Genomic DNA, 27,767 nt, shown 5'->3' on the forward strand with positions numbered 1-27,767 from the left:
ACGATTGCACAATTTTTTCAGGAGAGACAAAAAAGCATTTTTTTATCTTTCTTAATTATTTTTCGGGATTCCTGCCAATCGGTATTTCAGCATTCGGAATTTCGGCCTTCGGGATTTTGACCCAAACCCATCTTAAGCTTGCCGGCAACACCGAGTTAAGTTTATTTGAGGCTTTCTAGCGATTAGTAATGCAGAAATTAGGTATATAATTTGATTTATTATGGCGTATTGAAAATCTCTGCTATTGAAAATCTATCAACATAATAGAGATAGGACAATTTCAATATTAAATTTATATTTTTCCTGAAATGTCATAGTTATATTTATCGTTGTTCTGTTTTGTCACTGTGCTGGAAAGATGATTGATATAATTAAATGACAATTCATGTGTAGAATTTTATTTTTTTAATTATTTGAAGTGTTTCCTGATTTAAAAAAATGGCTGCATGATAATGATACTTGGCTACCACAAAAGTAGATCGCGATCAGTGCTTCATAATATTATAACGATAAGTGCAGACAACTGGATTTATTTAAAAATCGCTAAGAATACACGGAATAACCTTAGATCTGGGGTTCAGTGGAAACCATTTGAGGAACACTACTGTCGAAAATCACAATTCCCTTATCTTATTGATAGGTAGGGGGACCCGCCATACATCCTGGCCTGGGGGCCAGCTTCAGGATGTGGAGGCCATGCCTGTTTCATACGCAACCTAAGTTACGTGTTAATATTTGCTGTGTGTGAAATGTAGGTAACTCATCAGGTTAAATTTTCTGTCCCAATGATTCTCAGGATTTTCACCACTTTTATGTTCATATGGGAATTGTGAATATAAGTATTCTAGAAACTAGAATAATATTAATGGATACATTTGTAATAAATCATATTTTGACTTCATATTCCTTCAATCTATATTATCCACATCATTAATAATTACTCAAGGTCGCATGTTATCCAGAATCCACTCCATGTATGACGATACTCGGGTGTATACTCCTGGATTTCCGTCAGTCCCACAATTTTCGGGGCCAACGCTTACAATGCCGTATTGAACAATGACCAAGGTTGCTCCATTCCTAGTGAGCATCTTCAGTGGTCCTCCAGAATCGCCATTACAGGTATCCTTACCATCCGTTCCTCCTGCACACACCTGTTTATCGGATATAATTAAGTCGGTCCTGAAATAAAATAAAACTAATTATTAAACCAGACACCAACATAAATTTTGTCATTAACTGCGAACCAATTGAACTTGTGACCCATTATAAATATTTAAGTACATGGGTCAATGAGAAATGGGACCAGTCTCGGGAAATAAAAACTAGAATTGAGATTGCAAGGAGCGCCTTTCTCAAAATGAGACGCCTCCTTAGCAATCGAGACCTTAACCTAGGTCTGAGACTGCGTATGGTACGTTATGTTCTCTAAATTCTTTTCTATGGTATGGAAGTATTGACGCTAAACCAAGTGATATCGAGGAGACTGTATAGACGTATCCTCAAAATTCCTTGAAGTTCTCAATCGAATGGGAAAGGACCGAGAAGTTCTGCATAGTATCAAAACCAGGAAACTACAGTACCTCGGCCACATTATGAGAATAAAAGTACAGCATTCCTCAACTTGTCATTCAGGGAAAGATCAATGGTAAGCGTAGCAGAGGACGGCGCCGCATTTCGTGGTTTAAGAACCTCCGTGATTGGTACGAGTGCAGCTCCACCGAACTGTTCCATATAGCTAAGATCACCTTGATGGTGGCCGACCTCCGCTACGGGATGGCACAATAAGAAGAAGATTAAAATGAAGCTAATCGGTTAATCGTAGGGATTGCAGTACCGAATGAAAATACAAATATTGGTATTTCAGTATTTCTAATTGATACCGGTATTAACACCGGAATAAGTGAAAAATATAAAAAAAACAAAAATCAATAAATATAGACACTTCAAAAATCTCTTAAAAATATTATTATTTTATAGCAAACATATTTAAATATGTACCTACATGTTTGAATGTAACTTAAACTTTATTTATATCAAATCGAGCTTAAATATTGGGACCATACCTACCTAATAAGATTTGATATAAATAAAAAAAAAATATTTTTATAAAAATCGATGTTTTTAAAATAAATATAAAAATATTAAAACTATGAATTAGTAAAAAATCTGTACGAGGAAAAATTGAAAACTTCATAAACCAAATTTTATTAATAAATAATATGAACAAAAAATATGATGTATAATAATAACGTAACTATGTATGTAACAATATGTAACAAATTCACATTTTTTTATAATATTTGTAAGTTTATCTTTGACTTAAAATATATATTTTTTTTCAGATACATATTTAATAATTAATACAGTTGAAATTCTAGATTATCAAAAAAAGGTCTCAAATTGCAAGTTTCGTATTTTTCCGCTTGCTGCATCTGCTAGGTAGAAACCTCTCCCTTAACACTGTTAAACTGGAATTATAATAATATAATATACGCTTTATCGCGGTAAGTAATTGGTGTCGTATTATACAATTAATATACCTAATACCATGTTTATAATAATAACGCCATTGTATTACATTGGACATACATACATTGCTTTTAGAATAACAATTGAAAGCTAGTGGGTAGGTATGTACCTAATACGGCAACTATTACTAGAGGCGCGGCGATGGCGCAAGCGTTGGGATGTGAAGACTAATTGTGAAAATTGCTGTATTGTAATTGTATTTGTTGTCCTCTATAATCGCTCTATGTAGTTACCGAGGTTGTCAACAATTTGAGAGTCCATACCCTGAGATAGTTTATTTTTGGAAAGCGTAATAACATTTCACCACTATTTCTATTGATTTTGGAGTGTATTTTAAGTGTTGTGGTCTTAAGCCTCAATGACATTGAGCTACTTTACAAGCTGATTGTTAGGAAATTTACAATCTGCTTGTAAACTCGCCCAGTGTCATCATCGAACAAGCTAACAAGCAGATTGTAAATAATCTACCGAAAAAAGCTGAAAGCCGGTAAATTTTACACGCTACACGCTGGCGTGTGGGTCTACTGCGTCTGCGCAGTAGAGCGATAGTAGCGACATCCCGGTAAAAAAACGAACTACTCAATACGTCCTGTCAAAATAGTACAAAAATGACGGTTTCAACTCGCTAACTTGTTGGCTTCTGAGCGAGTTGTGTGTCATCATCACAATTGCACTAACTGACTCGCCCGCTTTTAAATTCGCCAACAAGCGGCTTGTAAAGTAGCTCAATGTCATTGAGGCTTAGGAATATAGATAGTGGTAGATATGTTATACCTTATATATATATCTGCACATCGTTTATTGCTGACGATTGGAATATCGGCCTCCAGCAAGATTTCAGAGGTGTAATTGAATTCGGTGAGGCCCCACCCTGCTACTGTCATCAACTGGTTATTCAGGTCCATGGTTCTCATGATTTCCGTCGTTGGAAGACATATTGGTTGAGTACTCGCTGAAATTCAATAAATAAATAGTTATTAGTTGAAAGTGATTAATTTATATAGCATGTAATGATATTTAACCCACTATGGATACTTGGAATCCTACGCACTGGCAACTCGAATGGCGCCAAACGCGGCCAAATTGGACACTATCGAAGGTTCGTATCTTTCAACCCGAACGAAACAAATCGAATTAAAGCATAGACAATATACGTACAAATTGTATGAGTAGAAAGTAGACCGGAAATGCTTTGAGATTTGACGTTTGGTTCAATGTATCATTGAAAATCAAACCGTTCTCGGACCATCAGAAACGGTTTGACATGAAACGTCAAACCGATTCGGAGGATCCATAGACTAATGGCAATCTGTCAAAGTGTTGATAAGCATTATCCGGCATTTATATATCGTGAGGTGTTCATATTAATATGTTAGACATTTATACCATAGAAGTTTATTTGAATTATGTATAATATTATAGATTAATAATCAATACCTATTATTCATAAGTAACCATACGCAAACAAGACGCCGCTTTTTGTCTTATTATCTCAAAATCTAGCCATATTTTCTATGCAAAGAGTTCGATTTAATATCATTACTATAATTATTATGTCAGACCAAGAATTTATTTTTATTTTATTTATATTTTGTAATGGGGATTCTAAACTACAAACTGTGTTAAATCAACCCGGAATGATCTTTATATTACCTACCTAACGAATTTTATCAATTTAATATGTTCCATTGTCATCTAAGTCACAAAATCATACTGTCGACATGAAAAAGTGGTCAATTATAAAAAGATCTCATCAAAAGTAACTTTTAAAAACTTATCATACCTATAAATCTTATAAATTAACTAAATGGCTACCTTCACGAAGCTTTCTTTATATTTTGTACATTTAAAACGAATGAATACGAATTTGTATTATTGTAGACGACGATAGGAGGTTAGAATTTCATAACAAGTTGACGTTTCAATAAATATGTTTCTGTTTTAGAGACTAATATGTTATGAATTAATTTTAAGTACTGGCAACACTAATTAGTCGTCAGAAAAGCGTTTCCGTGGACATTTACCAAACGGTCCCAAACCAAACGGTCCCATTTCGTTTTTTTGATTGAGGTTGAATGATACAGACTTCGAATTGCGACGGAATTGTAACGTGAAGTCAGCGCTTTTACTGTTTTCGCTGCAAAAGTGTTGAATATGGCTGGAAATGACAAGCCGGCCTCTTTCTTTCGGTACTCTTCATTCTCTACTCACAGTGCTACGATCTCTTGGAACCAGTGCCTTGGCCCTTGGACGAGGACAGGCGTGGTGACCTAAGGGGTTATCGCGCGAAGAATCTTATATGAGGTAATATTCGGTTGGGGTAGGTTAGGTTAGGTTTGGTTTGGTCTAAAAAGAATGTTGTAAAATCTCATGTCCACCTCTGCGGCACATTTACCCCAACTTTTAGTGTTATTTTATTTCATTACCGTTGTCCACGAGTTTTGCAAAAATATAGGTTAGCGTTCGTTATCGTTCTTTTGTTTTTATTGTTTTATACTAAAATTACATTTAAATATACTGTAGTGTTAAAATATAACTTCTTGTAAATACCTCAGCTGACTTTCATTTAATTGATTCTACTTGCTCTAAAATGATCTCTTAGTATGGCGCCCTTTCTCCACAGCCCTATATTTGTTTTTTACACTAGCAACCATTTTATGGGCCGCCGACCGGAGAGCTGAGATTATACGGTAAGTTTAGTTAGCTTATCCACGACCCATTAATTGCATTCCTCACCCGTCCCATGTGAATAGGTTCCATCCATAATCCTACTTCTTTATCTACCCTCCATTTCCTACAGATCCCTTAAAGAGTCTCGTAACAAGCACTGTGGACACATTGACCACTATGCTATAGGCGCCATACTTAATTGCGACACATTTTAGATTATTAAGAGCCACTAGTTAAAATTTGTCACAGTTAAGTATGGCGACTATAGCATAGTGGTCTATGTGCATGGGCGCGTAATCCGAGAGATGCAGGTTCGACCTGGTGGGTGTCTTACTTTTTTCAAAAAGATTTTTTCTATTGGTTATAATACCTATATTTTCTCAGAAGTGTTTTCAAAATTATGTTTAGGTATTTCATAATTACTAAAATCTTAGTTTTTAGTTATAATAAATGGTCAAATCTGTGTATAAATACATATTGACCACGTGGTATATTTTTGCACATAGCCTCAAAATTAAATCTTACCTTCCGGCTGTCTGACGAATAATGAAAGATAGCCATGAAATGATAAGTAGGTTCACACTATTGGTGGCGCTTTTCGCAAGTGGACTGTAATTTTAAGGATGATGGAGGATGGTGGATTCCGGATCTAAGGGTGGGGGCGATTTAACAGAAAGCCAGACACTGACCTTTATGATGATGCATGATGGCTCCGTGGTCTGGTTGCACTGCCACTTGAGCGGTATTGTTTGTTTGGGTTACTCGGTGCATTGCACTTGGTGGTATGTTGTTTATGGATGATAATGAGGTTGATGAATGATGGTGAGTTGTATGATTGATGAGGATAGCTATGTCTGTAGGATTGAATTAATCAATAACTGTGGTTTAGCGTTAACAGGCACACACACCAGTATCTTGAACTAACTCTGTATCTAACAAGGCCTCGTTCGTATCATATCAGATATAGCTCGACAGCTTTAGCAAACCTTACGCGCTCAGCGGTTTTGGAGTAACTGAATGTTGTTTGCAATTACGGTCTTTTTTGACCCATAATTGCTCATCGTCTGGTCTTGTGACAATACTAAATAAGGGAATTTGAGTTGGGGGGGCTAAGGATGAATGCGACCTCAATTTGGCTCAGACAACTATTAATTGTTTCTGTGAAAATATTGTGAATAAAGATGGTGCCAAACGCCATTGCTGGAACATGTGGATGCATTGAGTACGTACCAAATAATTCAATTCTGCTTTCCAACCGGATAAGTGCAATATCATTCTGGCGTGTCCTCGGATTGTATTGATAATGCGGAATCGGTTCCACGCCCAAAAAATCTTGAGGCTCTGGTGCACATTCTATGTGCTTGCCTGAAGTTTCGCAATCAAATTCTGATGATATGTTATGATCTCCCACTCGGACTCCCATCAGAGTGATTCCTCGTGGAAGCGCTGTGACGCAGTGAGCTGCTGTCAGGATATACAACTCGTTGATGATTGTTCCTCCACAGGCATCTACCAGAGATCCATCTATTTTGATCACAAAAGTTCACCAATTAACAATAATACTACAGTGATCGATATGAAGTTTTTGTATATAGAATGATTGATAATGATTACGAAATGGGTGCCGGATAACTTCCACCTAATCAACAGTGGACCACATATAAATGGTAACCGGAAAAAAACAGAACATGACAAAACAGAACAATCACAAAACAGAACAATGACAAAAAAAAACAGCGACAAAATAGAACAGCCAGGGGAAAAACATTCATTTTTAAGGAATCTATTTATTAATTGAACACTTAAGTTTATAAACGAAATATATATATACTTACAAATTTAATATATATATTTTTTTCAATTTTTAAATGAAATCATCAACTGTTTATTGATTAGGTACGAGTACATATACATTTTTTTTACAAAACCGTTATTTTGAAAATAATGCATTTTTAATAGCTTGCCATCGATTATTATTAGCCAATGCCCATACAGGTCACCTTGAAGTTATAAAGAAAATGTATGAGACCCTTAGTAATCGAGTGACAATAATAGTCGTGCATGATTATCAAAATCAAACAGATAAATTGAGGTTTTACGCCGAATGGCCAACATGCAGTGATTACATTAAAAAAAATTTACTCTATACCTATATAGAAAATGCATTATTTTCAAAATAAAATTTTTGAAAAAAAATGTATTGGTATATATCTAATAAACAGTAAATGATTTCACTTAAAAATTAAAAAAAATTGAAATATTAAATATTTATATAAAGATAATATATTTCGTTTATAAACATAAGTTTTATAAGTACTAGCTGAAGTACCCGGCTTCGCACAGGGTCGCTTTGTGGTTATATTTATCTTATATATTTAAAAAATAATAAGAGGTAATTATTTTTTTAATATTAAAATATCTGTATAATACAATATGGCAATATGAAAATAATTTTAATAGGAGTAAGGGTCAAACAAAAGAACACCAAAATTAAATCGAATCCAAAATATGCAAACGTTATTAATGTTATTAATATGTAGTAAAAAAAATCAAAATTGGATGGAACAAACAAACAACAAACTTTAAATTATATATAATACTAATTCAGAAATCTTTGTGGGCATGCGCACGACAACTCACCAAAGATTCAACGCAATCGGATGAATGGTATAGGAACGCATACGAATAGAAAAATAAGTTGATTTTATAATTCAGAAATCTTCGTAGGCATGCGCAGCACAACTCACCAAAGTTTCATTGCAATTAGATGAACGGTTTAGGAACGCATACGAATAGAAGAATATGAATATGGTTGTATAATGCAGAAACCTTCGCGGGCGTGCGCACAACAACTGGTCAAAATTTCATCGCAGTCGGATGAATGGTATAGGAACGCATACGAATTGAAAAAGAAGAAGATGGTTGTACTAATTCAGAAACCTTCGCGGGCGTGCGCACAACAACTGGTCAAAATTTCATCGCAATCGGATGAATGGTATAGGAACGCATACGAATTGAAGAAGAAGAAGATGGTTGTACTAATTCAGAAATTTTCGCGGGCGTGCGCACAACTGGTCAAAATTTCATCGTAATCAGATGAATGGTATAAGAACGCATACGAATAGAAGAAGATAGAATAGAAGAAAAAGAAGAACAAAATGGTTGTATCAATTCAGAAACCTTTGCGGGCGAGAGCAAAACACTTGATCAAAATTTCATTGCAATCGGATGAATGGTATAGGAACGCATACGAATAGAAGAAGAAGATGGTTGTACTAATTCAGAAACCTTTGCGGATGTTACCACAACAACTGAGGAAGGTTTCATTGCAATCGGATGAATCGTATAGGAACCATACGAATAAAAGAAGATATCATGAGGAAGAAGATGGTTGTACTAATTTAGAAACCTTTGCGGGTATTGGCACAACCACTGACGAAAGTTTCATCGCAATCGGATGAATGGTATAGGGACCATACGAATAAAAGAAGATAGAATGAAGAAGAAGAAGAAGATGGTTGTACTAATTCAAAAACCTTTGCGGGTGTTACCACAACAACTGACGAAGGTTTCATCGCAATCGGATGAATGGTATATGGACCATACGAATAAAAGAAGATATAATGAAGAAGAAGAAGAAGAAGATGATTTTTCTAATTTAGCAACCTTTGCGGGTGTGCGTACAATAACTGAAGAAAGTTTCGTCGTAATTGGATGAATGGTATAGGAACCATACGAATAAAAAAAAATAGAATGAAGAAGAAGAAGAAGATGATGATTTTTTAAATTCAGAAACCTTCATGGGTGTGCATACAACCACTTACCAAAATTTCATCGCAATCGGATGAATGGTATAGGAACGCATACGGGACAGACACACAGACAGACAGACATACAGACAGACAGACATTCATTTTTATATATTAGTATAGCCTATACTCTTTCCGCAAGTGCAAGCAATAAGTTTACAAAGTTTTATCGCAATCGGATGAACGGTATGGCTGCGCATTAAATACGAACAAACAAACACACAAATATTAATTTTTATATATTAGATTAGATTTAATTAATAAATAGATTCCATAAAAATGAATGCTTTATTTTTCCCTGGATGTTCTGTTTTGTCATGGAACCGTTATTAATACTTTTTAGCGAAGATAAGAATGTGGGAAACAGATAGTTCGTAAAATTCCAAGTAATAAAAATAATACTTTTTCTACTCATTTATTGAGTGCAGTGAGTGGGGATTCTCAGAGAAAATTGTAGGGGTGAGGAACGATTCGGATTATTCTTCTTCCGTTGAACTTACTTATGATCTGCATGATAATTGCCATCCATGGATATTGGAAGAGTGAAGTTATGGATCCTCCAGTTATTTTTTCGTCGCTAGATTGTCCGCATATCCTTGGAAGTAGGCCATAGTTTCGATGATCACTAATGTTCCGCGGAGAGATTTTTACAGATGATGCTGACGATTTCAAAGGACTTACCACAGTCTTTATGTAGATGTCAGAAGTCCCTTGTGGACAACATACCTGAAAACATAAAATTTTTTAATATTATCGAAAGAACTCGTATTTTTTTTGTTGTTATGGGTTATTGTATTGTATTGTATCGTATTGTAAATATACAATATTTCAGTGTATCATTAAAAAACAGCGGAAACCACAAAATTTTGGATTCAAATTTGGTTAAGCACGTGCTAGCTATTTATATTGAGTTAAGAATTCCTCCATCTTTCGAGAATTCCTTGATATTATTGAGGTTTACAATAAAAAGGTCAATAAATGCAATGAAATAACAAACATTTAAATCGGTTTTGAATTACATTTCTTAGAAGCTAACCGGTTAACCGCAAATTTTTTCTACATTATATCATCTACAAATTTTTCGTTTGCATGGAAATTATTTCATATACCGCGTGGAGCCGCAACCTCAAAGCCACCGGTAGTGACCACATGCTGCATATCTTTCTCATCCTTTTTGTATGAAACGTTCGTACAAGCTGCGTAGTCCACGTCACGGGCCACACCATTTCAGTCGTATCACGAACATCGGCATTATTTTTACTACTGGGAATATCTCTTCTTCTTCTTAATGTGCCATCCCCTAGCGGAGGTTGGCCACCATCAAGGCGATTTTAGATTAATCATCTGCTACCCGGAACAGTTCAGTGGAACTACACTCGTACCAATCACGGATGTTCGTAAGCCACGAAATACGGCGCTGTCCTCTGCGACGCTTACCATTGATCTTTAATTTAATGACAAGCTGGGGAATGCTGCACATTTGTCCTCTCATAATGTGACCGAGATACTGTAGTTTCCAGGTTTCGATAATACGCAGAACTTCTCGGTCCTTCCCCATTCGATTGAGAGCTTCAACATTTTTGTCACCCGGTCAGTCCAAGGAATTCTGAGGATTCGTTTATACAGCCACATCTCGAAAGCTTCAAGTCTCCGTGACATCTCTTGGTTTAGCGTCCATACTTCCATACCATAAAAAATACTTGAGAGAACATAACAACGTACCATTCGCAGTCTCAGACCTAGGTTAAGGTCTCGATTGCTAAGGAGGTGTCTCATTTTGAAAAAGGCACTCGTAGCGATCTCAATTCTAGTTTTTATTTCCTGAGACTGGTTCCATTTCTCATTGACCCATGTACCTACATATTTATAATGGGTCACACGTCCGATTGGTTCGCTGTTAATGACAAAATTTGTGTTGGTGTCTGCTGTCGATATTTTTGATACTAGTAATAGTTTTGTTTTATTGAGGTTATTTTTTAAACCATAAAAATTACTGTGCATCTATTCTATATACAAGACTGCTTTTGGTCGCTATCTAGGGTAGGAAAGTATCCAAGTATTAGCACTTATTGTAACAATTACCATAAGTTAGTTATAAGTGTTACAATAAGTGCTATGTTTTAACAGCATCTCTCTTAGATGTGATACATTTTAGAGTGAGATAGACAGTTTTGACAGTTCAGACGGCTAACTTATTGTAATTGTTACAATAAGAGTTAATATTTCGATACTTTCTAACCCCATTTAGCTGCCGTAAAGGCCGAAAGCAGTCTTATGTATAGAATAGATGCTTCATTAAAAGTAGCTTCTGAGTACATGATAAATAGGAAAAGTAACAATATACACCCCTGTCGTACACCACGACGAATTTTTACGTCTCAATATCTCAGGAGCAGTAAATCCAAGATTGAGGTCGCTCCACGGTTAGAGCCAGGCCACACTGGGCGACTCTGGTCTCGAGACCAGTCGCCGAGACCAGACCGATGTATGCAGTTATATGGACCATGCCACACAGTACGCAAGCAATAAAGTCGGGCGATCAGTAAAATCTCGTTTTTGCGCTCGGTCTGGTCTCCCGGTCTCTCTGGTAGGGCGATCGGTAGCGATGTATGAAAACGTATAGCTATCTATGTATTGAGCGCTGTCACACTGGGCGATCAATCGCGGGCTCGCGAGCAGCCACGCCGCGGAGAGAACGTATTTTTGCATAACTTGCGTGTACATTCATTATTATTATTTATTGGCTGCTTCTCTGGTCGCCTGCAAGTCGCCCGAGCAAATAGCCCGAGAGACCACAGTCGCGCGACTGGTCTCGAGACCAGAGTCGCCCGGTGTGGCCCGGCTCTTAGGCATGCGTTGACTAAGTTTAAAAGATTTAATTTAAGAGTATTCCGCTTTGCGTGCATATGAACCGCTTTTATTACTCTACCTGACCTTTCGCCGCCTTTTCCAGTAGTCACTCATATCATCTCGAACACAGAACAGATTGATACATATAATTCCGATAGGCTATATTCAACTACATTTTGATGCAGAGTATTGAATGTGTGAGTGTTGTACGAAAATGAAACACGTGCAATATTGTATGTAATACACCAATATTGAATTAACGCCAATGCATAAACCCAGAGCAATTATCAGTATTTGACGTATGACGTATTCCTGACACGTGTTTAAATTTATACCAGATTCTTCCTTACTCGAGATCGGTTGCCTGCATCTCTTTACTCGTTAGGTATTTCAGTTCACATTATTTTGTAACACGGTAGGTTTGTATCAAAGTTTTATCACTTCAATTACAAGTATTGGTTGTAATTGTTGCAATAAGTGCTATATTTTAACAGCACATGTGTATGAAATGGTGTATCGGGTACACATTATATAAATGGCACTGGCATAAAAAATATATTATTTAGGTAGCAATGGGTCATGGAGAAAATGTGACCCAGGCCAAGCTGCAATATTTATGCGGAAAAATCTACTTATTGAACCTAATATCTCCTAGTACACAAGTTACGACGGTTACCATTGGTATGGAGGCGTTGTCACCACAACCATTAAGACTTGGCCTCGACTGTTTTGCACCAGGAATGGAACTTTTATCTGGAAAACACTTGTTCACCTCCATGCACGTTCCTGGAAGGTTGTCTGCTGTTGTGCATTGGCTTGAATCTGCAAAATAATTAATAACGAGTTGTTTTAGAAATAATTATTTTAACAATCATTATTAGCTTTAAGAGTATACATAAGTGAAACGGCAAATAATCGCAATTCATATCACAATGTGATTGCAATAAACTATGATCATTTGGAAAAATTGAACTATGTTCTTGAAAAATAACTATATTTTTTATATAATTTTAATTTAATCATTAAATCTTCAGCGTTTTTCGAAATGCCTGTTTACACTAAGTAACAACAAACGGCATATTTTAAATCCTCTTGTTGTAAAGATATGAAAACGGTAATCATATATTTTTTATTCCTACTATTTCCTTATATTGTCATATAGAATTCTATGAGCTAATTATTTTTTTGGAATAAGATCGGTTACATCAAAATATTACAATTCGCGCGCGAGTGAGTATTTTCAACAGTAGGTAGGACGAAATTTCGCATTCGTCGCCAATCGGCGAGCGGCAGTACGTCGATTTTTTTCGTGATGGCGTCGTAAGAATAGATTCTTATATCGTGTAAAGATGACTAAAAAACGTCATGCCTGTACTCAAAAAAGAAAATATGTCAATGAATATATTATTATTATTACTAAAGAAACAATAAACATAACACTAAATGGACGCATGTTGAATATTTATGATAAATTATGTTCCGTTCGGCACGCGTCAAGCTCAATCCGCGCGTCGCATAGTTACGATCTTTTTAATTAGACCATGCCTCATCTGAGGTTATAGCCGTCACTAAGTCAAGTCAAGTCAAGTCAAGTCGTGCCGTAAGAATGGCGGAATATTAAAAAATATATAAAATGACGTAAGTAAGTGGCGCGTAAATCAACGAAAATACAACGTAATCAAATACGCCAGCGCACACTGGATTTGACGACGCATTATGCGCGCCCGCCCCATGAGTCATTGTTTTTTGGCTTCTCAGCGATACGAATGAACGAAAATACAACGTATTCATTCATTGAAAACGGCGAGCAAAATCACGCTCCTCGAAGCGTCGTCGATGCGACGGGCGAGAAGCCATTATTTAAGAACAGCGAACTCTTTGTTTAGTTATTGCGTGTCCGATTTTAATTACAAGCCCCGAGAAATTTAATAATATTTTTATTACTTTGTTATGAGAGACGCTGATAATAATAATTATTTTGTGCTGCTTGAGCCCCTTATTACATAGGTGAAGGGTAATGCGCGGGTGGGAAGGGGCCTACTCAGTAGTGAGCGCATCGAGCGCTTTTTTGGTGGGCTTTATGCCTAAGGGGACCTTCAAATAGTTCAAAGCAGTCATACAATTATTAAATTATCTTCTTCTTCGGTAATAACCGCCCTTTAGCTGGAGTATATTGATACCACACAGAGCCTCTGTAGCTTGCCATTCGTCTCGTCATTTCAGCAGCTGTATACACTCTATAATATTATATCATTTTTAGCGGCCTGCCAAAACTATGTAACATATATATAACAAAAGTATGAGCCTTCGCAAGGTGCCATGATTCGCTACGGTAAAGCGGTACTGTCAGAATGCAAGTGTCAAATAGGTGGCGTTTAGTTTTAACTGATTACCTACCTACCATTTCCGATCCTAGGAAGATCATACGGGCCTCAACAGAGTGGAGGGGGTCTAGGACGATTTGGTGCCGGGACAACTGGACGCCACGCAATTAGAAAATAAATAGACGCTAGGTAGGTACATATAGGTACTTTAATTTTTTTTTAAATATTATTATATATATTTAATTTATTATATTATTATGATTTAATAGTTGATGAGAATTTAAATATGCGCACGTAAATAATGATTTAATCATGCATATGTTTAAGTTCCAACGAAAAAAAGTTTTTTTTTTAATATTATAAAGCCTTATAGTAATGCTGAATTCGCAATAAAATAAACATTATGTTAAGAGTAAAATGAATTACAACTACTAAGTAGTAAATAGAAACTGATTAAAATTCCTCGTCTACAATCTGTATACGTGTCTACGACAGTGCGGAGTCCAATTGTCCTGATGTCAAGTTTACCTTGCGTCCAATTGTCCTGCCATCCAGTTGTCCCATTCCCGAGTGGAGGTTTGTATTAATGGTATTAATAGATTTTTGTTTTTATGAGATCCATACCTACACTGACTACAAACACACGTTGGAAAACAATATGTGTATTTAACAGATGGCTGAGAGACTAACGCATCGGCTTATAATGTCATGCGTTCCAGGTTAGAGTCCTTAACTGAGTACGGTATATAATTTAAAGATGCGTAATTTTTTAAATATATAATTGATGATTTTATTACTAACCGACTGAAAATCAAGAGGCAAAAATTACCAATATTATACCAAAATCTTTGATAGTAAGTTTAGTTATAAGTAAAATAAGTTGCATTTAGACTGGTTAACTGAGGATCATATTAATCTGAAGTCTTAAAATAAATATAATAATTAAGACTTCCCTAGGTAGGTACAATTGTAGTGAACGGGGTCTCGAGCAAACCGCCCGAACCAAAACGGCCCGGACAAAACAGTCCAGACATTACCGCCAAAACAATTTAGAAATGAGACAATTTTTATTTTTACACAATATTTTAGATATACAAATAAAAAAAAACATATACAATATTTTCATTCCATATTTGTATATAAGAAAACTTTATGACTCGAGCATTTCTCGCGGGATTTCGTAAATATTCCAGGTATTCCATTAGGGAACTCAGGTATAAGCTATATATCTGCATCTGATTAAACGCGTATTATCGGCGTGTTTAAAGTGGTAAAACTTGTTTATTTTAAGTTATTTCTTTACTATAAGCTGCAACGGATTAAATCTCAAATTATACTGATTATCGTAAATATATAAATTTCTATCTATACGCAATTCGAAAAACCAAAAAAAGCACGTTTTGTTTTAAGTATTTTTAATTTTTTTTAAAGTAAATCCCTTCAAACCAAAACCCGCGCGCACTTCACTCGGTCTTAATAGAGCGTATCACGGGACCCTACAGTGGCGATGTGAAGCGTTTATTTCAATTTTGCCTGTGAATGCCCTGGGAGAAAATTTCCAAGACTGAGGTTGCTACGCTCAAAGTGAGCTCTGACTGAGTTTAAAGAATTTACTCTAATGCAAGGTGCCAGGAAGAGAAAAGCGTGGAAAAGAGTGGAAATTATGAAAAAGAAAATTAATAAGGTCTTGATGAATAAAATGATCAGTACGTATTGCAATTCGTAGCCAGTGCGGTCGATATTGCAACTTCCGAAAGTACAAAAACAATAAAGTTTTATCTTCGATATCACAGACAAACATGGTGGTGGCATGATGAATTAATTACAAGAACTTGTCACGAGTACGCTGATGAGTGATGACGACACTGCATTACATAATCAGTACCATCATCACCTTATATATTGAAATGGAAACTTTGTAGTTGGAAAAAGAAAATACACTGTAACATTACAATACAAAATAATATAATAAGGTTCTTGTATGTTAAGTGGGAGCCAGCGGAAAACAAATTTTGAAAATAGCCGATATTATAATTCCTGAATGTTTCCGAAATCGGCTATGAAAATTGCCGCTGTTCCCGCCTGACTTCCAGTAAACAGACTTGTACCCAGAGTCGGGTTTCGGGAATTTCCCGACGGGAATTCTCGAGAAATTTTCCATCCCGAATCTCGAGAATTGAAATTTTTTACATTTCGGGAAATCCCGTATCTCGAGAATCTTTTCTCAAGATTGGGGATTTCTTTATTACCAAATATTAATTGAAAAAACGTTTTTTTTAATTGAAATACATTTAAAAAAATTGAGTTCGAGTCTGTGCGAGTGTGCGATCGTGTGATTTTAGTTCAACACAATAATTAAGCCAACTTCGTCTCACAATGAGCGCAATTTTTCAACATAAGGGAATTTTGTGTCTCAAAAGCGTACGCGATTGTCAGACGTAGCCATCGACAGTCTGTGTTTTTTGAAATTCTATTTTAAGTATGTAATATTTTGAATTATTTTTGTTATCCTACTTCTACTTGTTTGTCTTCTTAAATAAATATAAAAATCATTTTTTTGGAATTTGTCTGTTTTAACACTGAAATTGGATTTTTACAGGTTTTTTTTTTAATAATTTTCTCGATATCTCGAGAATCCTTTTCTGGAAATCCCGAATCTCGAGAATTCAAAAATTCATCAATTTCGGGAAATCCCGAATCTCGGGATTGAGATTTTCTCGGGAAATACCCAACTCTACTTGTACCCAATGGTGTTATATCTTGTAAGTACTTAATATAATATTATAGGCAATATGACTATAGGTAAGGAGAGTGTGGATAGTATACGTAGGTAACGTCCATAACCTAAAATTATTCAATTAATGATTTTTTGAAATTGTGTAAATAATTAATGAGTGGAGTGGCAAATTAGACTTTTATGAGAATCACTGGTAGGGATTTGCTCAAGCCAATCCATATTATGCCTATCACCTCTGAAGGGAAGGGAGAGAGCTTTAGGTACTAGGTAGGTCACTTGGTTGACTGTCTGACGACATTGTCTGCTGTTCGTGGACTTCAGAGTGATAAAAACATTGTATGGTTGTGAGAACGACGAGATTTCTTGCAGAATGAGAATACAGTTGTTACATTATGAATTATTATATAATAATGTGCAAATGGCGATGGTAACACCATGCAGATTGAACTTCCGAGGGGTTCTGCCTTGCTTCACAAAAATCTCTCTCACCAAGGTCTGATATTTGGTATACTGCTGAAAAAGTAGCCTCGTTGAAGCGGACAATACGTCTCATGACGCTTGACGCGGCGTGGAAGACCTGGCAGCGACGGTGGGATGAATCAACCAAGGGCCGGCACACATATATGTTTTTTCCAAATATTAAATGGCGATTGGAGATAACCAAATATCTGACTCTTGACCATCACACCAGTCAATTTGTGACTGGAAACGGTGGGTTCGCTGGCAAGCTCTTTGAGCTTGGACTTGTAAGCCGTCCGACATGTCCATGCGGAGGGGAGATTCAGGATGCCAACCACATCCTCTGGGAATGTCTTAGAATGTGCTCCGAACGAGAGGAGATGTTCAGGTCGGTCCAACTAGCTGTTGGGCCCACCGGGCCGTCCGACTTGGTTGCTACTAAGGCCAATTATCTTTCATTTAAAAATTTTGCGGCGTCTTACTGCGGGCGTGAAGATCTCTTCACATAATTTTTGCTGTCCGTATGATTAGCTTCATTATTTTGTTTTATATACACTAGAATCATTTTTATTTTCATAATTTCCCTGTGCTCTTCTCTCCCCGGCACTTTGCATTAGAAAGTAACTTTAAACTCAGTCAGAGCTCACTCTGAGCGTAGCAACCTTAGTCCTGGGTATCTCCTCCTAGGGCATTCCCGGCCTAAAACTTAACTAGATGCTTCACATCGCCAATGTAGGGCCACGTGATACGCCCGATTAAGCCCGGGTATGGTGCGTGGCGGGTTTTGGTTTGGAGGGATTAACTTCAATGCCACGTGTGTGCGAGAAGCACAGCTCTAATAGAATCCACAAAATATATAGGCCGCGAAGGACACCTGATATTTCAGGTGTTGATTATTATCAACACAATAAAATGAGAGGTAGGTATTTGTAAAGGGCTAATATTGAATAATGGTAAAACATTTGAGAAATGGTGACCAAGATTTGCACGTGTATTAAGGGGCGGTTTGTAGAAAATGATAATTGTTTCATATTGAAATAAATAAATGGTAATACAATAATTTATTTAAAAGAAATATGCAATCGAAAATCACACATAATAATGCAATAACAAAAAATAGAAGATTCGTAAAAAATCCCCTTGGAATGAGTAATAAAAAACAATGTGTCAGAGACTGATTAGAATGATATTATCACATAATATTGTTATTATCCGGCCGCAGACCATGACAAAACATGTACATTATTTTGATTTAATTCATTGTTATAATAATATGGTGCATATTAATCATTTAAAAAAAATACATAACTTATATTTAAGATTACATGTAGGTTTTTAGCAATGTATGTCAATGGTTTTAAATAATAGTAAATAGTAGCAGTTTACAAATCATCATTCATTCTATATACCTCTACGTGTCGTTAATACGGAGTGTTCTTGAATGAGGGTCCATTATCTGTAGTCCATAGGAGATTTTCTATACGTTTGTTTTAGAGCGTGTCCAGAAGAAATTTTTTCGACTTCTTATAACCATTATAATATAACAATTTTCCTTTTGATAATTTCTCAAACGAGTATTATTTTCTGACTACATTTCTTCAAGGCTTGCTCGCTTTTCATTCTCTTGAAGCACGTAAGTCACTTCTGCTCTTAAAGCATTTTTTCATGCTGTCACGTCTTAGTTTCCAATCCTGTTATTCTGTAAAATTTGAGTTTATTTACACCCGTCAATTTTATTACATGCGTAAAACGATAAAAACTGTTTCCTCATGTCAGACTCATCAGCCACCAATAGCGATGGCTATACGACTAGTCAATGCACTTCCTTTAGACACAATATAGACATTTTAGTGATGTGATACGTATTTTTTTTTTAATTCTAGTTTACTGTTTAATTTTTTTTAAACTTCTTTCTTTAGAAAATTATCGTTCATTGACTAAGTATACAATTATTTTTTGGCTTGTTTTTCTACTAACTTCATTACCCATTCATTTCATTATAAATGTCATCTTGCGAACGTCTTGCATTAATAATTTGTTATGTACTAAATAGGTTTTTTTAAAATACATAGTAAAATAATAATAATACCTATATTATTCATTTCTGATTAGGTTCAGAAGCACTGTCAAAATATTATACCTGGGTATGTTTAATATCAATCCACCATTTTGATATTTTATGGGCTTCCAATTAAAAAATATAATTTTAAAGTACAAATTAGTATTCAGCACCATAAAATATATAAGTACCCGAACTGAAAATCAATGAAATCAAATGGTAATTATAGAACATTGATGTTTTTCTCTCCATCATTTTGGAATTGAAGGGCTCTAGAATGAATGTTGAAATGTATTAATATTTAAAAAATGCCTGTTCATTATTTACCATAGTTCTTGCTTTTATACAGGTGGGGCGTGGGAACTTCCTTTTTTGAAAATAAAACAAAAGAGTGTACAGGTTTAAAAATTTTTCAAATTTTTCGCCTATCACACAACATTTAAAATTTGACTTTACACCGTTTTAAAAATAATATCTTGTAAATGTTGCCCTCCATTGTCAATACACTGATTCAGTCGAATTCGGTTCCAGTTTGGGTTCACTCTTTCAAGCAATCCGACCAGTATATTGGCAACTTCGGCTATTGTTCTGTAGGTCTTCCAGGGTCTGTGGACGGTCGTAATAAACCAGGGATTTGAGATAACCCCACAAGAAATAATCACAGGGGGCTAAATCAGACGAGCGCGCAGGCGAGTTTACATCCCCTCTCAGGGAAGTATAATATGAGTGCACGATTCGGATATACATAATATTCAGATAGGTACACGACTTGCCTTAAAATATTTCCACATTATTAGTCACACACTAATGGGTAGATAAATCTTTTATTAAACAAGTTAAACATTTAAAATGCTTTAATGTTTATAAATATATCATGTTAAACCACTATTTACTCCATACCTACTGCAAGGTTTTGCAAACTCTTGCGGAACCCTTGGCACCCACCGACACCGATTTCTAGAGTTTCGCGTTACCCAGTATGAGAATCACTGATCTAAACAATTGGTCTATGTATCTGCCTTAAATAATTTGCGTAGCATGTCATCTAGGCAGTGACGTCCCGTGGGGGTAAGCAGATTGAGCGTCGCTTGGGGGCGGCAGTTACTCGTAGGGCGGCAAATCGAGGAGAATAATTTGGTATATAATATAGTAATACAGAAATAGTTACATAAACTTAGTAATAACGGAAAAATCTTTACATGAAAAAAATTAGCTTACAGGTAATATGGTCCATCTCTACTGAATCAGAGAGGCATTTAAATTAGATTTGGATGACACAATTACTGACAATGCAAGAAAAAAGGCCTAGAAACTTTTTTTTATTTTAATCGTTGAGTATTGAGACTATTAATAAAATAGCGCATTTATGATTAAAAGTAGGTGTAGGTATATTAAATAAATACCAAGAAAACATATGTTGTTTAAATGTTGTACAATAATATATAGCATAGTGAAAATAATAAATCTGTGTATTGCTAAATGGTACAAAACAAATATGTCAGAAATATCAACCAAATAGGATCTCAGACTGATGATTTGGGTAAATGTCTACCTTAATTCTATTATATTTATTCCCCTTTTAAATGAAAATTTAATTTTGTATATTTTAGTGGTATATATTTTGTTAGTAAAGTACATATACAACACAATTCTTAGAGATTGGAGTCATGAAACGATGATAAAAAATACAATAGGGCGGCATTTTGGCGCTGCCTAGTGGCGGTATTTTATCTAGGGACGTCACTGCATCTAGGACAATAATATTATAAGTACCATATCCATAAACTGTTGATTTTATAGTATCAGTGGGATGTTGTTTATACTTCGGTAGTCTAATTTATAGCGATCATTCTAGTCTGATATACATTTTCAACGTATAAGAGTGTTTATTTTCTTTTTCTGTTTTTGAGCATCTTTTTTAGAACATTCGTAAAGTTTCCAACACGTTATAAGCTCTGCAGTTGATGAAATACAATATATACAAACGAGTTATTTTGTGGAACATCTGCCATGGTTAACATAATTTTAGGAATTTATTCTTTTTAATAATTAAAATAAAACACAGCGTGTATTTTGTACTTGTCAATGTTAACTATTATTTTATACCAGACATGCCTAACGTGTCAATCGCGAGGTGAATTTTGGTTAATCGCACCGTAAGTTCATAAAATTGAGTCGTGGACATGTAAAAAGCATGTACCTATATGAGAAGCTTGGTATCAAAGTGGGACATGAGCCATTTACAAACATTTACAGGATACTCATAAACATGAGTGTAAAGTCTCCGTTTTTCATATAAAATACCAACTTTAAACTCAATAATCTATATGAAAACTACCGTTTTTGATACTTTTGATTAATTTTTTGAAAAGAACACCACTTGCACTACCATAATCAATCAAAACATGAATTTAGTGGGAGGTGGTGTTTGTCCCACTTTGATACGAAGCTACTCATATGGAGTTGTATAATTATACCTTTCATTGTGATTTTGAAGGGGAAGCATTTATTAACCAATCCTATTTTTGTTTTGCAAAATAGCACCGTAAAATAACAACGCGTCTCGAATACACATAAAGAATGAGATTGGCGAGACAGTCAGTACCTGGTCAGTACCTTCGCGCTTAAACAGCAGTGACGTCCCGTGGGGATAGGCAGATTGAGCGTCGCTTGGGGGCGGCAGTTACTCGAAGGGCGGCAAATAGAGGATAATCATTAGGTATTTGTAGAAATAAGTAGGTACCTAAACTCATCGAAAAATCAATTTGTTTTTTCATGAATTTGTTACACAGATAGTAAAAATTTCGTTGCTATTTTCTTCCATGTAATTAAATATTATTTCTTTCATAAATTATGCTTCCATATAATACAATCGAGACATTTCGATTGTTTCAAGTCGCTTAATTGAGAATGGCGAATGCGCGACCGTTTATAAGATGGGAAACCCCGTAAATTAATATTTCCAGTAGTTCACCAAACGTTTGAATCTGTTTAATATGTTTTCAGTAAATATACCTTATACTGATTTATCTAAACAAACGGTAATTTTTCAGATTATAACACATTACCAATATTTCGGTATGAAACACCTATCGCCAACATTCAGTAAGTCAAATTCACTTTTGGCGAGGCCTTTATAAAACAAATTTTAAGGAATCGCAAGTAACTTTTAAATATATTCACAATGTCATCAATGCGATTTCTATATACTACTTGACCGTAAAGGTTCAAATACATTATGATGCACGTCGCGCACTATGACATAAGCGCGAACCAAATTGAGGTACATGTCGCGGACTATCACGTGACGTCACAGTAAGCTACTGCTACAGGAAAAACGTGTGTAATGTCGTTGTTCTTGGTGTTTAAATTGTTATCAGACTGATGCTTCTATTCCATAGCAAATTTTGAACCTTTAAACGAACATTGTCAGTTGGCAAAATCTGCCGAAATCACTAAAACAACAATGAGGTAACCTCACGTTGAACTGCCCTGCATCGACACTTGTATGACGTTTTGAATGTTTTTATCATATTCCACATGCCTACACTTTTCGAATGTCCTGTCAAAATCACGTTTTCTTGTTTTCGGCGGTTGGCACTATGTATTTTCTATACAAATATTGTCTATTACCTTATTATCTGTAGTCTGTAAGTTGGGTTCTGTTCAAAATGTTATCTATGGATGTCATGCCGCAAGTATTTTATCGTACGCACACGTAGAAACTGTTAAAATTAATTGAAATTAGCATGAATAATTAATAATAATTCAAATTACTACTACATTATAGTAGGCACTCTTCATCGACCAATTTAGTCTATGGTTTCGTAATTCCGCAGAATATTTTGAATGGTTACTATCGCTATAAATTCAATGATGGATAATGCCAACCATTATTATTAATTTTTAATTAGTATTTTTAATGATTATTCATTATTCATGATTATTTCCATTAATTTTGTCAGTTTATACGCGTGCGTACGTTAAAATTACTTGTGATATTGCATCCATAGATAATATTTTGAACTTAATAGATAAGAGATAGCATTCTTATAGAAAATACATCAACCGCTAAAAACAAAAAAAACACGCGATTTTGACATGAGTCGTAAAAGTCACGCAGCGTCGATACATAGCAGTACGTGTGAGGTGACCTCATTGTTGTTCTGGTAATTTCTGCAGATTTTTCCAACTGACAATGTTTGTTTAAAGAATCAAAATGTGCTACGGCAGTGGTTCCCAAAGTTGACTGGGCTCCGGCCCATCTAAGAAAAATCTCCAATCTTTGGACCCACCTCTTAGCTGTCTTAGAGAAAAGAGGGTATAAATATTGGTAATGCTCAGATTCCCTAGTGGCGAGTCGTGGAACTACTTAATGCTGTCTTATTTGTTCTAATTGAAATAAAAAAAATATTTTTTATAAGTGTTACCAATGAATATGAATGAAAGACTGTTGAAATAAGAAACACAACTTAAAAAAAATATATCTTAAATACCTACACCTGCAAGGTTTTTTACAAAGTTATTTCAATGGGAAGAATGTACTTTTTTCTTATTTTTCTTCATTACAGTTTTAGCATCAACTTCAACTTTAGTTACTTTTAATCGCAGTAAGTTTGATATATCCAATTTATTTCGGTATTTAGTTTTAATGTTAACCATAGCCGAAAATCCGACCTCACATAGATATGAGGTAGTAAAGAGGAGGAGGTCTTTCATAGCTTCATCGAATAGGCAAAGATAATTATCAGCAACTGAGAACCAGAATTTCGTTAACTGTTTACGATTGAAACTATTTTTCAGTGACGTATCTTCTGATAAATCAATGAGTTCTTCACTTGCTTTTGTTGACATACTAGTTGGTCTTGAAATGGGTTACAAATCCAACGCAATGCATCAAACTTTTTCATCGCTTCCCCAAAATAGTCGTCAAAGTTATTTATTAACAGTGATAAATGACTGGAAATTTCAGACAGTACGTTCATCTTAGGCTGCACTTGGTTTTCAATAATAAAAATTTCAAGTGTTTCAAAACAATCATGCTTGCCATTCTCAATACAACTTTTCCACAACATAAGCTTTTTCATGAACGCTCGAATTTTATCGTGAACTGCGAAAATGTCTGATCCGTTTGATCCTTGCAAATACAAATTAAGTTCGTTTAATTTCAAAAAAATATCCGCCAAATAAGTGAGCTTGAGAATGAATTCCTCGTCCTGTAGATGTTTAATATATTCAGTTTTTCCTTCCAAGTAAATTGTAACTTTATTACGCAATTCCACTAATCGTGTCAGTACTTTTCGCCTGGATAACCAGCGAACTTCTGTATGCAGAAGAAGAGATGTATGGCGGCTACCCATTTCTTCAAATAGTGCACTGGCAATTCAAAATTATTATTATTTTATCACATTATTTTCCGTAACTTAAGTTTATTTCAATTTTTAGGAATTATAAATAGCTGAATGAAATATCAAATTTATCACTTCCTATTTTTTTTTTAAATTTATGTATACAGTGGCGAGGGCTCACTCAATATTCGCTCGCGACCCACTGGTGGGTCGAGACCCATAGTTTGGGAAACCATGTGCTACGGGATGAGAGCATTAATTTGATAAAATTTTAAATACCAAGCAAACGACATTAGACACTTTCCCGTAGCGGCAGCTTACTGGGACAGTATGTGACAGCACATAACGTGATCATAATATATTTGACGTATAACACGTATATAAATGTAATAGTTACGCGGCATACAAAGGCCGTGAAATATACTCGTGACAGACATCTCGACGAAACACATAGATCTGAGAGGAAGTAATTAGGTTGGAAAGGACTTCGCCTAGCAGTGTATTGATCCTGATAAATTGATGATTATGATAATGGAATTATAAATAGGTAGATTATGTAATGTATATTATATAGCAATTATTCATAGAACAAAAAAGAGTGGAATCAGCTTATTCAATTGTGATATCTCTTGATACCTTTACGTTTACGCTGATCCAAGACAATGAAAGATTTGTATCAATTCTTATTTAAGATTCAGATACCAATGATTCTCTCTTGTCTATTAAAGAGATAACCAATCTGTACCGTATGTCTCTCTTAATACCTCTATTATAATTAATATTCATCAGTGGTTGACTAGGCATAAAGTAATAATTATTTAACATTCACATTGACTCATCAGAACAATTTAAATGTATATGGGAATTTTTTAAACAACATATTGTATACCTACTACCTACATGACAATACTTATCGACACGAATAGCACGAACCGATTTTTATTCCACTCATACAAGAACAATAATTTTATTATGGATCAAGTCCAATTTTCTTAAAAATCGTTTTTTTTTTGTTTCAGTGGTTAGATAAAACAGATTTCTATATTGTGTGTTAATATCACAATCGTTCGTTATCTCTACAATTTTTCGCATATATATGACAATACTAGTATTGATAAGACATCAAATTGAATGTGATCACGTTCATTTTGACAGTTTATTCAGCACTATAAAGAGGTATTTGCTAACATTAGTTTTCTAGCGCCCACGGTGGCCGCGCGGCTTAAGCGTTGGACTATAACGCCGTGGGTCCCACGTTCGAATCCTGGGTCTGGCAAGTATACATATTGTTTTTCAGTTTGTGTGTGTCAGGGTATGGACCTAATAGGTTGAGCAAGTGGCTGACATCCATTTCTCGTAAAATACAAAATCTGTCAATACAAACCTCTACTCTGTGGAGGCCCATATGATCGTATTAGGATCGGACATGGTCGAAAGAATAAGAATTTTCTAATATTAATAAAAAAATATATTTTTTATTTGGTTATGTTTTGGGGTACTATTTTATACCTACCCAATTTGTAAGAAATAGTCATATTTTTTAAGATTGTCGGGTATAGTTTAATAATCATACGACTAGTTTAAACAGTTTCGAGGTACTTTTTTAGATTCTCTGACGAATCGGTTGCGTCATTTGCGTTAGTGAAAATCGCCGCTGTTTATAACCGCGAGTACGTACCCTAAAGATGAAGGAGATTGGGGATTATTAAATTTGACAGACGATGTCTGAATATGATTGTGTTTATTTGTATCAATCGACAATATCAACTATTTAAAGTGAAAACTGGCAAAACTAATTCTGTATGTTATTCAATTTTGTTATAATGTTAATTTTTCTATTGCTTTGAACATTCGTTGTAATTTTAATATCTGTATAATGGATTAAATAATGTTAATCAATTAGGTATTATGTTTAAAATTCTTACCAGTTTTGATTACAGAAAAATAAGCTATCAATCCAATTGCGATCCCTACAGAGCACCCTACACCAACAATAATTGCATATTTCACTAGAGACATCATTGTGATAATTAGTTTTGTATATTATAAATAACCACTTATGAAACACTGTGAAAAAAACGTTTCTAAACTTTGCAATGAATTTTGTTTTATGACCAACAATAATGATATTCAACAATGTTTTTTACTTAGACAACAAAATGATCCTGCGTTTATGAGTGATCGCGGTTTAATGATACCAAACCGGAAGAGATAGTACCTATAGCTTGCTCAGTTATTTTTTTATAACGTGGGTTGCCAGCGAATACTGTGTTGGTTTTCCTTATTTTTTATTCGTATTTCCCTTAGAAAAATTAGCACGGGATATACTATTGTGATTGTCCTTTTTTGTAGCGGTGATATTTATTATGTAACCGTTCTATGATTCCCTGTCTACACAACAAAGGAAGTGGATATGACTGTAAGATAGTCACGCCTGTATCATAATAAATAGTAATGTTTGTCACGTAAACGAAACTAGCATTAAATATTGGTACTATTTGAAGACATTCAGCGGGATTTGTATTTTATGCATTTAATGGCCTGAGCGCCATTTATTTGAGTACCTTGGAATCAAAGTGGGACATAAGCCATTTACAAAATTTTACAGTAGACTCACAAACATGTGTGAAAAGTGTCCGTTTTTCATATAATATACCAACTTTAAACTCAAAAATCTCTATGAAAACTATCGTTTTTGATACTTTTGGTGAATTTTTTGAAAAGAGCATGACTTGCACTACCATAATCCATTAAAACATGAAATTAGTGGGAGATGGCGTTTGTCCCACTTTGATACCAAGGTACTCATTTATGAACCAATCAGTCTTGGTTCGGACGTTCATCTTCTGTTGGGTCTCGTTTACTGAAAATCTTCCCTTGAACGGCGCTGCATACTGCAGTTGATATCTTCTGAGATGCCGTATGATGTGGTCAAAGTATAATAGGTAGGTAGCTTTCTAGTTTTTATTTCTATGATTA

General features: G+C 35.1%; 1 protein-coding gene across 1 annotated transcript; it reads right to left on the minus strand.

The window, feature by feature from the left end:
* On the minus strand, positions 1 to 26,984 carry LOC147071547 (phenoloxidase-activating factor 3-like). Its single transcript, XM_085948396.1, has 6 exons — positions 26,714 to 26,984; positions 12,538 to 12,683; positions 9,512 to 9,737; positions 6,433 to 6,726; positions 3,307 to 3,484; positions 1 to 1,182 (listed from the first exon to the last, which is right to left on the minus strand). The coding sequence occupies exons 1-6, from the start codon at positions 26,808 to 26,810 to the stop codon at positions 942 to 944; spliced, it is 1,182 nt and encodes a 393-aa protein (XP_085804522.1). The 5' UTR covers positions 26,811 to 26,984; the 3' UTR covers positions 1 to 941.
* Positions 26,985 to 27,767: the final 783 nt, after the last annotated feature.

The sequence above is a fragment of the Rhyacophila brunnea genome, unplaced genomic scaffold (genome assembly GCF_057557595.1).
Source record: "Rhyacophila brunnea isolate RB1 unplaced genomic scaffold, BYU_Rbru_1.0 scaffold_20, whole genome shotgun sequence".
In the NCBI taxonomy this organism is placed as follows: domain Eukaryota; kingdom Metazoa; phylum Arthropoda; class Insecta; order Trichoptera; family Rhyacophilidae; genus Rhyacophila; species Rhyacophila brunnea.

Coding starts and splice junctions, on each gene's coding strand:
- LOC147071547 (XM_085948396.1), bottom strand. CDS start 26,810: ATGATGTCTCTAGTGAAATATGCAATTATTGTTGGTGTAGGGTGCTCT. Junction 9,738..12,537: donor ACAACGCCTCCATACCAATG/GTAACCGTCGTA, acceptor TTATGTTTTCAG/GTATGTTGTCCACAAGGGAC. Junction 1,183..3,306: donor TGTGCAGATATATATATAAG/GTATAACATATC, acceptor ATTTTATTTCAG/GACCGACTTAATTATATCCG.